Source organism: Nuphar pumila, chromosome 10, assembly GCF_984573655.1.
Source record: "Nuphar pumila chromosome 10, dmNupPumi1.hap1.1, whole genome shotgun sequence".
NCBI lineage: Eukaryota > Viridiplantae > Streptophyta > Magnoliopsida > Nymphaeales > Nymphaeaceae > Nuphar > Nuphar pumila.
In genome coordinates this window covers 116,052,878-116,065,136 of record NC_143258.1, presented here as the reverse complement: position 1 = coordinate 116,065,136, position 12,259 = coordinate 116,052,878, and the positions used below count along the sequence as shown (strand labels likewise).

At 36.6% G+C, this 12,259-nt stretch overlaps 1 protein-coding gene across 2 annotated transcripts; it reads left to right on the top strand.

Annotated features, from left to right (window-relative positions):
* The first annotated feature begins 6,150 nt into the window (after positions 1–6,150).
* Positions 6,151–11,076, top strand: LOC149828019 (chaperonin-like RbcX protein 2, chloroplastic). 2 transcript variants are annotated; one of them, XM_090019806.1, is made up of 5 exons: positions 6,151–6,800; positions 9,456–9,547; positions 9,837–9,894; positions 9,992–10,057; positions 10,767–11,076. In XM_090019806.1, exons 1-5 carry the CDS (start codon positions 6,465–6,467, stop codon positions 10,887–10,889), a joined length of 675 nt encoding a protein of 224 aa, XP_089875932.1. In that variant the 5' UTR covers positions 6,151–6,464; the 3' UTR covers positions 10,890–11,076. The 2 variants fall into 2 exon arrangements, with proteins under 2 accessions (XP_089875932.1, XP_089875933.1); XM_090019807.1 differs by lacking the exon at positions 9,992–10,057 and having other exon boundaries at positions 6,159–6,800.
* The last annotated feature ends 1,183 nt before the right edge of the window (positions 11,077–12,259 follow it).

The following is a 12,259-nucleotide window of genomic DNA, read 5'->3' as shown; positions in this document are numbered from 1 at the left end:
AAATAAAACCTGCTCACATGTCATAATCAAATGATTCAAAAGTAGGTTTCTATAAAACCAAACATGTACATTATTACATTACATTTATATAGTTAAATTAAAAAAATCCAAAAAAAATTGTCAAAAATGTATAGTTTGTATTTGTGTATACCATAGTCACAAATATTATCTAGATTTTCAATTTCTTTCAAAAAAAAATGCAAAAAATAAATTTGCCGCACTATTCACGTTTTAAACGACATTTAAAATCTCATATTTTTCACTATCTTTCAATAAAATGCAAAAAAATGCTTTAAAAAAGGCTCGAAATTTTAAAAGCCCCAAAAGTTTTTTCCATCAAGGGCTTTTAGTAGTGTGAATAGTTCAAACAGCATTCACGCATAAATCTGATATGGGTTGGCATGTTGCTGTTAACTTTAAATTAGTTTTGGGTTAGCCTTCTGTTGTGGCCCAAACTGTTACTGCTGAATCTGATTTTAGGCGCATATCTATCATTAATTGAACATGGAATTGATCTTGAATGCTAGATTGTTCTATTTGAAATTTGGAATCCCTGTCAGCATTTTTAGATTATTGGAGCTTCGGTTTGCAGAAAAATAGATATATAAAGTTATTTTTTTTTGAAATATTCTCTGTACTGCCTGAGTTCAAGTTCCTGCGTTGCTGAATTCATTTTTGTGTCATTAACTCGTTTTAAATCTGGAAACAGGGAACCGAATTGCTTCTTTGCCAATCATAACTACGTTGAGTGTGATATCTTTTCCCCGTTTTGTTATCATATGTTTTAATGCCTAAAATATTTTATATTGGCTCCTAATTGACCAAAAAAGAGACGTGTTTTCTATTTATTGCTACACTTGCAACAATACATACATGGCTGCTAATTAACCATATTTATGTTTATTGAAATTAACCATACAAAATTATGTTTTATAAATTGTATTCGAAAACTTTGTTGATGGATGATTAGATTCATGGTTTGTAATCTTGATTTGGGTTTCTAGTCATACATAGTGTTTTTTAATATTTCAGTATTTAATGTGTAAATAATGTTTTTATATTTTCATTTATTTTTTTTTTATAATTTATCAAGATTTTTTTGAGACTTTTTAAAAATCTCTCAAGATTTTTTCTTGCCAAGAAATTCCCAAGAACGATATTTGTGACTATGGTGTATACATATTAAAATAAAAAAATAAGTACAACAAAAATTTTGAGAACAAAAATATCATGTTAATTAAAATGAGAGAGAGAGAGAGAGAGAGAGAGAGAGAGAGAGAGAGAGAGAGAGAGAGAGAGAGAGAGAGAGAGAGAGAACAAATATTTGGGTTTCTAGTCATATATAGTGTTTTTTAATATTTCAGTGTTCAATGTGTAAAATAATGTTTTCATATTTTCATTTAAAAAAAATTATTTTATAATTTATCGAGATTTTTTTGAGACTTTTTAAAAATCTCTCAAGATTTTTTCTTGCCAAGAAATTGCCAAGAACAATATTTGTGACTACGGTGTATACATATTAAAATAAAAAAATAAGCACAACAAAAAGTTTGAGAACAAAAATATCATGTTAAAATGAGAGAGAGAGAGAGAGAGAGAGAGAGAGAGAGAGAGAGAGAGAGAGAGAGAGAGAGAGAGAGAGAGAGAGATGTCACGTGCGTGAGGCCATTCCACACGAGCTGCATATGAAAAGTGCGAGTATGAAACTTGGTAAAAATAATTTTCTTCTACATTTTTTAAAATTTAAAACTTATTTTTAAATGACTAAAAATTTAACTCTGTTGTTTTCTGTAGATATTTTGTGGACAGAAATTCAAGAAACATAAAAAATCTTAAAAAAAAATTCATGCCTACTAAGGGCATTGACAACAAGGTTGTTAAAAGTGTCAAGGCGAGGGGAAGCGTTGCAACCTCCATGAATCGAGGCATAAGAATCAAGGCGTTGAAGTGCAAATATCACAACAATGAATAGCGTAAGATAAAAAAAACATGCAATTATATAATATAATAAAATACATAAATAATTATGTATTTTACTGACAATAATCAGTGAGAATATATAATTTTTCATGTAAGAAAAAAATCACATTCATATACACACAAAAAACATTCAAAGACAGGCATATGAAAGATTAAAAACTAAAAGATCCAACTTGGTTTTAAAGTAAGATTAAGAACAAAACCTAATTAAAATTGTATCATGAGTTTTGATTCAAATCTCAATTTATAAGCAAATTGAAAATATGTATAACTCATGTTGAGCTTTCAAAGATATGGTTGAGAGAAAAAAAATCACACATGAAATAGGTGAAAATGCCATGGTTTGAGTTATAGTGTTTTGTATTTCACTTGTGTATATATATTTGGTAAGTTATTTAAATATTAGAGAAACTTAGGCACTTAGTAGATTTTCAATCACCATTTGGAATGCAATGCTTTGTAGGCCAAAAAATTCCAAAAAGCCCATAATTATCTATAACTTTAATAATAAACAAGAGAAAGATATGCAACATCCATTTACACATCAAATTTAAAGATCAAGATATGCAGCGAGAGAAAAAACCCCCCTAAATCAAACCTCTTTTAATGAACAACAAAGGACATTTGAACCAACCAACTCAAAATTAGGGTTCTTTTGCTTGAGAAGAGAATCTCCAAAACTCACAAAATTTTGAGAATCTCTCTCTCTCTCTCTCTCTCTCTCTCTATATATATATATATATATATATATATATATATATATATATATATATATATATAGAGAGAGAGAGAGAGAGAGAGACCCATATTAAGAGGCAAGAAAATGAAGACTAAACGACTTTTATAAAAATGAAAAGGCATGTTGCCCTTAATGCACACTTGCGAACGTAATTCACGTTATGTAAATATGTGAAACATTACCCATTTACGTGAATACCCTTTTAGTATATGAACCGTGCACACCTCCTCAATGCACATACCTCGAGTGAGTAGTGTGCCTCAAACAATAAGGTGCACACCGTAAATGCTGCAATCTTGAGGCATGAAGGCTCGCCTCGTGCCTGAGTTATGTGCTTCCTGCCTTAAAGCGTAGGTACTTAACAACATTGTTTGACAAAGGAAGGCAACGAAGTGGAGAGGGTGGTGTATGTTCGCCCCCGATGATTCACTGAATCCCACGTCTGTGTTCGGGGCTTTGAATGAGCACCACGTATACAAGCACATGGGGCTCGTATTCCCGTGTATGTTGACATAACTTTGCATCGAACTCTGGTGTTGTTGCAAAGACTTAAGTACCCTTTGTTGTTATTCTTCTCATAAAGTGATGGTTTGAGAAAATAACAAAAATGTCCTTCATTCAAAAAAGAAAAAACAAACAGTTCAAAAAAAGGACAAACATGTCCTCCATCCAGAAAGTCGAGGATGATGTTGACTCTTCAAAGTCTTCTTCTTCTTTCTCTGTTCAAAAAAAGGACAAACATGTCCTCCATCCAGAAAGTCGAGGATGATGTTGACTCTTCAAAGTCTTCTTCTTCTTTCTCTGTTCAAAAAAAGGACAAACATGTCCTCCATCCAGAAAGTCGAGGATGATGTTGACTCTTCAAAGTCTTCTTCTTCTTTCTCTGTTCAAAAAAAGGATAAACATGTCCTTCATCCAGAAAGTTGAGGATGATGTTGACTCTTCAAAGTCTTCTTCTTCTTTCTCCGTAAAACACTGTAAAACCCTCTCTCTCTCTAAAGAAGAAATCAAGGGAGGCAAAGAGTTCTTCCTGGAGAAGGCCATGAACATCAACCATCTCACTCTCTCTCCCTTCTCTCTCTACTTCTGTGCACATCTAACAGACGATCCTACATTGCTCCATCGTCATCTTCTTCCTTCTTCGTAAAACACTGTAAAACCCTCTCTCTCTCTCTAGAGAAGAAATCAAGGGAGGTAAAGAGTTCCCCCTCGAGAAGGCCATGAACACCAACTCTCTCACACTCTCTCCCTTCTCTCTCTACTTATGTGCCTGATTTAGAGTTTTTGCCCTTACAGGAGGGGAGTCCGGGGGCTCTCCCCCCGGCGCGGATCCCGATTTGTAGTATTATCGGGCTTTCCGACAACAATTTATAGTATTTTCGGGTCTCCAACGAAACACTATAGTGATTTGCGAAAGACACTACAAATCGCTATAGCGATTTGTAGTGTCATTCGCAAATCGCTATAGCGATTTGTAGATTCTTCCGCAAATCGCTATAGCGATTTGTAGTGTCTTCCGCAAATCGCTATAACGATTTGTAGTGTTATTCAGTAAGCAAATCGCTGTAAATCGCTACCCGAATTAGGACCAACTTGTCAGGGTCATATCTCCCTAACCGGAGGTCATATTCCAAATCCGTAAAAAGTGGTGTCTTCATTATTGAGTCTAGTTTATTTTTGTAAATTTTCAGCGATTTTTATTATCATTTCATTCCTCATTTTAACTAAAAACCAGACTATTTTATGTTATTTGAGTTGCACAACACCATTCTCGCTTGACATCCACATCTTGATTCTGGCATGCTCCTTGTTGGATTTTCCATTGATTTCTTCCAACCTTGCTTGAAACAAAAATATGTCTTTCTCACCACGATACCCTGTGCATTTTTTGACCACGACACTCGGGACCCGTGCCGGGGGAGCCCCTGGACCCCTCTTCTGTAAGGGCAAAAACTCTAAATCAGGCTCCACAACGAATCAAGTTGAACGATGCTACCCACGCTGGAAGGAGCCCCCAAACCCTTCTCCTATAAGGGCAAAAACTCTAAATCAAGCTCCACAATGAATCAAGTTGAACGATGCTATCCACGCTGGGAGGAGCCCCCAAACCCTCCTCCTATAAGGGCAAAAACTCTGAATCAGACTCCACAACTCATCAAGTTGAATGATGCTACCCACGTTGGGAGGAGCCCTCAGACCCCCATTTCTGTAAGGGTAAAAACTCTGAATCAGACTCCACAACTCTTCAAGTTGAATGATGCTACCCACGTTGGAAGGAGCCCTCAGACCCCTCTTCTGTAAGGGCAAAAACTCTGAATCAGGCTTCACAAGGAATCAAGTTGAATGATGCTACCCACGCTGAGAGGAGCCCCCAAACCCTCATTCTGTAAGGGTAAAAACTCTGAATCAGGATTTACAACTCATTTAGTTGAATGATGCTACCCACGCTGGAAGGAGCCCCCAAACCCTCATTCTGTAAAGGTAAAATCTCTGAATCAGGCTCCACAACAGTCAATGTGCAGGTTAGCCGGTGCTTGATGGAGCAATGTAAGTTCTTCTATTGGATGTGCATAGAAGCAGAAAAAGAAGGGAGAGAGAGAGAGAGAGAGTGAGAGGGTTGATGTTCATGGCCTCCTCTAGGGGAAATTTCTTTCTCAGATAATCCTGCAGTGCAGAGACTGAGTCTTAAATAATCATCTTTGGGACACTTAAGTATTTACAACCACTCATTTTCAAGAATCGTCATTTTTTTTGGCACCAATGGAGGAGAGGGTACTTAAGTCTTTGCAATCGCATCAAACTCCAATGCTAATTAATGCTGACAAACATGGGGATACGAGACGCACATGCTTACATACGTGGTGCTCCTTGGAACCCCCGAACATGAGATGTAGCTAACTGCCCTGTTCGGGGGGGGGGGGAACATATAACCTGCTTTGAACAAAGTGGGTATGCAAACAGATCAGATATAAATGCATATTTTATCCAAGTTTGACGTGTCATTTTTTGGATCTACATCCTTGAAGAAGTTCCTAGTGTGCATTATCTGTTAAATGGGTTTGTTTTGGATTTGGATCAAACTCTAATCTATTTGCATTTTTTACATTTAAATAGCTTGCTTTTTTATCTTTCTAACCGACTCAGTAGTCCAACATCTAGTTTGTCTCCGGATCAAACCTTACATCGTTGGATCTGACTCTGATTTGGAACTACTGCCCAGATTCCAAAATTGGATTCCGATCTGGGATCATCCAGATGGAATCCAAACCGTTTGCATCCCTACACCAAGTGTTCCAATCCATGGAGTCCTCGTCCGAGTTCCGTCAGAATCCGATTCCACAAATCTCACCGTCTCTGAAACTGACCAATAGAAAGATTCCACGTGGATGCAAGCAACCAAAGAGGAAAAGAGCGGGAAGGTGAGGCTGAGAGAGAAGGCGAAGAATTGTGGCCGCCACACACTCTCTCCCTCTCTCTCTAGAATCTCTAGAATCTCTACGTCTTCTCTCTTTCTAGGGTTTGTGTTTGAACGAGAAGAGAGGGAGAGCCCTAATTCTCTCTTTGTCCTTCTTCTTCTTCCCTTTCTCTCTCTTTTCTGCTACCGAATCTCTTCGTTTTAACATAAACTGAGAATTTCGATCCCAATTTCCCCTCAGAGAGAGAGAGAGAGAGAGATAGGGTAATTGGGAGTTCCGGTTCAATCTCTCTCTGTCTCTCTTTGCGGACTGCATCTGAGCCAGAGACGATGATCGTGGCGTTGTCCGTGGATCCGCACATCCGTTTCTCGTCCGTCACGGACTCTCTCGCGCCGTCGAGCGGGAATTCTCGGAGTGTTAGTGGTAGGTTCTGCGGTAGTGCCGGTTGTTCGGGGGATCTAGGGATTTATGGGTTGCGGTTCGGCAGGCGGCAACCCAAATTGAGCAGCGAATTCACCGATTCGTGGTGCGAGTGGAGGCTGACGTCCAGGGTTCTGTCGGGGCTCTTCCAGGTGCGCGCGAGGAAGCAGAGGGGCCGCCGGGACCTGGTGGTAGTAGACGAGTTCGCAGGGCAGTATGAAGAAAATTTCGATGATGTTAAAAAGGTGAAAATGATTCTCCCTTCTTTGATTCCAAATTTTCTTTTCTTTTCTTTCTGATTCTTGGTTCGTTTTCTGGAATTGTTGGAGGTATTTTATTTTTATGTTGGTCCTAGAACTGTTAATTGGTTCAATTGCTTGCATGATGAATTTCTGATTGGAATTTGGCGGAGATCGTGATTTTTGTGCTCATTAGATTGGTGTTAGTTCAAATTTGAATTGTTATGAGGAAGATTTGGAGTCTTTGATTCTTATAATATTGGTCCTAGAACAGTTCATCAAATTTCACTAAAAAAAAGAACAGTTCATCGAATCAATTGCTTGCTTGGTGAGATTGTAATTGGAATTTGATTGGCGTCCATCCAGATTCTTGATCATGTAGGACTTTGACATGCTCAGTGTATACGTTTCTTCAGCATACTTCTTTTCTGGTTTGTGATGCTCGACGATATTCCTGTGCACACTCTTTTATGGTGGTGCTTGATTAGTGAATTTCTTGGTTAGGCTTGAGGTTTCCTCGTGATGGTTATCACGTTCTTGCCCATCACCGTCTTATTCCCTATCATAAATAGGTCATACAAAAACAACCATCATCTAGTTTCAGCTTTCATATGACAATGTAACTCTATAAAAATGAAGCTTGTTTGATGATGATATTGATGCCTGACTGTATGTAATAAAAATGATCATATTAAGCAGCTCTTGTTATTAGAATATGAAAGGCCTGCAGTTATATTGTTTTGTGTTCTTGAATATGTAGGCATGTATTTAAATCACTCTAATTAGATCTCTGACAAATTTAAATTGCTTGATCTGTATGCAAAGAAGGAAGTTGATATAAATCTTTGAATGAGAAGAACATGCTGCTAACTGAGCATACACTAAATGAAAAAAATACAGGCAACAGAATCATGGGGATTTTTTTTTCTAGCATCTTCTTCTTCTATCTCCCCCCTTTCTGAAATGGCACTTCACAGAGAAGAAGGTTAGTTACTGGTGAATTTTTGCTAATTGAACATCCATTTTCTTTTGCCATTAATGTCCTCAAGAATTCTCCTTACTCTCACGCAATCCTGGTTTTCTTTTTTCTTTCTGAGCTATCACCTTATTTATAATTCATAGTCTTTATTCAATCTTTTAGACAACTAATTCTTGAAAATTCTAGAAAGCAAAAAAATATCTTGTTGAAGGTTGAAAGAAAAGGAACATTAAGAATAGATATTTTATTTAATGAGAAACTTCTTCATCTAGTTGAAAAATACAATCCTCGCTTATTTGGATCTCTAACTGATCACACTACCGTACACTGTTTAGGATGTTGAACCAATGGAAGTTGGAAAATCATATAAAATATCATACAAATGGGTGTATAAACAGGAAGAATGACTGTTAGTCTGGTATTCTCCATACAAAGACACTTTTAAAACCTAGAAAATCAACACATTTTGTATGGTGAAGGTGTCAAGGTTACAACTTCAGTAATTATAATATGAATTGTTTACTAAATTACCAAAAAGTAACTTAAAATGGATACAAGTGGGGTCTGTCATTTCTAGTGAAACATTTTTAACATAGTGAATGACTACTGCTGTAACATCATCCCTCATCAAACTTTGAGAAGACAGTGAAAATGAATATTAAGCATGTTTCACTAGAAATAAAATCCCCAAAGAAGCATTCTAGGAAAAATACTAAGAGTTAGGCCAAAAAAGGGCTGAAAGATGTTCCTACAGCAATGAAAGCATCCAAAGTATGGTATAGGATTCGTGGTACCTATTAGTGTGGACCTGCAGGTGACGCTTAACACATATTTACATGAAAAAAGTGTGCTTGGTTTACATGTTTGAGCCAGAAAAGGCAAGAGGGCATGGATGGTTGTCTGAAATACCTTACTTTGCCTAGGAATAACATTTTGGGTGATAGAGTGAGCCATTTATGATGCTTCTATTGATGTTACTAGATACTTGTTCAAAGAGCTCTTGGACATATAAGAGATTACCTCAATTTCTCAGACCCTGTTATTATTATTTATGAGTAACTTGGATCTGATTATTATTAATGATCTGCATGTTCAGTTAATTCATGTTATGATCTTCCTTGTGAAGAATTTTACTTTGTTGTATAGCATGAAACAGAATGTGATCACAGTCTTCTGCACAATCTAGCACTAAGTTATAAAATATGTGCATATGTGTGAGATACAAATTTTCTTTAATCTATGAGTGCATGCATACTTGCATATGTATACCGAGATATTCATATTTTATCCCATATATTATTTGATTTGTACATCCATACACGCATGTGGTGTCAGGTAATGTGGATGTTCTCATGTCAAGGAATGTAGCTGAAAATAAAGTTCCTTCATGTCGAAGATTTTGGCTGAAAACAAAGTTCCTTCGGGATATTAGGTTGTCCTTAGTGACATGAGTTCGTTTCATGGAAAGGATCTTTCTGAAGAGCTATAGAAATTGGGACTTCTTGATTATCAATTTGTCATGGATCAGTAGCTCCTATATATCTCTTTGACTGTTGATGTATTGAGTCCAGCTAAAAGTTTCTGTATTGTTCTCAAATTGAATGATTTTTGCATTAAAGGTATTCTGTTATATTGTCATCACTTTCATCTTTTTTCTAATGAAATGATCTGTGAAATTTCAGCAATTGCTCAACTACTTTACATACAAAGCAGTGAGGACTGTCCTCCACCAGCTGTATGAGATGAATCCGACACAGTACAGATGGTTTTATGAGTAAGTCAATCTCTAAATCTGGCAGATCTCCTCTTGACATAGTTTGAATCTTCCAAGAGAGGCAAAGATCAGTCCTTTGTTTATAGTCTTTCCTCTTATTTTTCCATTTGCTGTTACAATTTTTTAAACTTATTTGTTTAAATTAATCTGTTTCCAAAAAAATAAAACGTGATCATGATCCTGTTCCATTGGTATTATGTTTCTTTGTGCATGTTATTGATACTGATGAAACAAGATGAAAACATTTTGTGGTCTTTTGCCTTAAAATGTTGATTCATCTTAAACGCAGTTTTGTAGCCACAAATAAGCCTGGTGATGGAAGACTTTTTATACGCAGCCTTGGGAAGGTATTGTTTCTTGAAGCTGTACAAATACTGTTGTAGTTTATCTCCTTAAATTGTGGCCTTCACTTCAATCATGCTAAAGTAAAAACCAAACTCACAGGAAAAGCAAGAGCTGGCTGAAAGAGTGATGGTAACTCGTCTTGATCTCTATAGTAAATGGGTCAAGGTATCTCTCTCTTCCTCTCTGTGGGGTAGTAGTAGGTAGAACCTCTGTTTCGGAAAGTTATGCAGGGGAAAGCTGGTTCAAAACTCATGAAGAGAATCTATTCCATTTGCAAAGTGGATTCTTATGTAAGCTTTCCTGTTTGTGGCACCTGACACTAAAGGGTACTCAAGTAGGATCCTTCTGGGTTGAGAAGTATGTTATGCTTCTCTAACATCTTTCTTTCTCAAGTCAATCTTGAACCACTATAGAGGTTGTCCTGGCTCAATCATATCTATGGGCTTGATCTTGTAATGTCCTAAATCTTCTGAACTTCAAAGTTTTTATAAAAGGGGAGGGTTGGTGTCAGTGGGTGGAGCTATTTTCAAGAAATGTTGCATGAGGTGTTGAGATTTTAGTCAGGCAGGATAGCATCATGCAGGGTGACAAAACAGGAAGCCAATGTCATGCCTGGGCCTGTGTAATATCATAACTGTGCATAAAACGGTTGGTTTATTGTAATCTTCTACAATTTCCTATTTAGGTGTGCAAGATTGTGTTTAAAACTCAGTTTCTGTTCAACTTTTTACTAAAATTTTCAGTTTTTATATTAGAATTTTTAAGTGGCTGAAATACGATGGGGTTTTTTGTTTGAATGCCTGTGTCCAAAATTCTGCTGGTCCCACTCTTGTAATTCATACAGAGCATGACATTCTTATCTTTCACTTTTCAGAAGTATGATCATGCGGAGATGTACCAAGAAATCTCAGATCAAAACTTGGAATTGATGCGAGAGCGCCTTATGGAAACAGTAAAATGGCCATCTGATGATACAAACACAGAAACAATTGGATGATGGGTATGATGTGGACGCCCCAGCATGTTTGTTTAGGTTATGATATATTCACATCTGCAATATTCTTCAGCCTACTTGCTGATTGACTTGTCTTGCATTATATGTAACAGCAGTTGGCTCGTGTAATATATATACATATCTTGTAAAACGTTCATATATCAAAATATATTTATTTTCTGCAGCTGTATACGACCTCTTGTTGATCTTTTAACATGCAGATTACTTCCATAATTCCATTTGCTTTTTCTTTGTATTTCTGTTTAAATATATTGCTTTTGTTAAAGTTGGCAAGCCAGCTAACGGTATTAGGATGCTTGACCTTCAAAAGTTTGTGTTGTTTCTCACATTCCACTAACTGCAGAAAAGCGAAATGCTTGGTTAATAAAACACATTTTTCACTAAATATGGCAAGACTGAATCAAAACAATAGGGTTTCAGATTGTGTAGGATTTGTGACAGTATGGCCAGTGTTCAAAAATCACGTCCGTTCAGATCACCCATTTTTTGGGTCAACCTAGTGGGCAGACTTGTCTAGAGCAAAAACTCATCCAGACTCGGTCAAGACTCAGTTGACTTGTCTAGAGCAAAATTATTGAAGATCTTGAAGTTCAATTCAGTTTCTTGTTAGTAAATGACTAGTTTAGGCTTAGTAGTAACTTAGAATGATGTTTATTTATTTATTTAGTGTTTTTAGAAATAATCATGGCATTTTGTAGCTTTTTTGTATTTTATTTATTTAATATACATTATTTTTATATAAAATCAAAAGTTAACAAAACCCAGACCTGTCACTGAGTTGGGAGCCTTGCATTGAGATAAAAACACAATTTTTGTTATGCAAACCACAACCAAGTGAAGGAATAAGCGAAGACACAAGATTTATGTAGTTTGGCACTCAAGCCTATGTCCATAGGCGAAAGAGGAACACAAAATCCTCTAGCGAAGGCAAGAAAATCCCCATCTCTCAAAAGGAGGCGGCTAATATCATGAAGGGCATAAAACCCTAGTCGATAAAAAAAATATAAAACTAGAGAGGTGAAATCCACACTGTATGGTCCCCAAAATATTTTGGGCCAGGTCATAGATTTGAGTATATCCAAAATTCAAGACACCTACAACAAATCTTCACCTTGGCTTGAATTTCATCAAATCTTTACACAAACTACAAACTTACTCTACCTTCTCCACAAGAGTCCTAAAAGACTCAACTCCAAGAGCAACAAATACCAAACTTGGCAACTGGCAGAGACTTTGTTAACATATCAGCTGGATTATCTGTCGTACCAAATCTTCTTCACAAGAATATCACCATGAGCAATAACACCCTGAATGAAATAGTACCTGACATCGATATGCTTCGTCCTCTCATA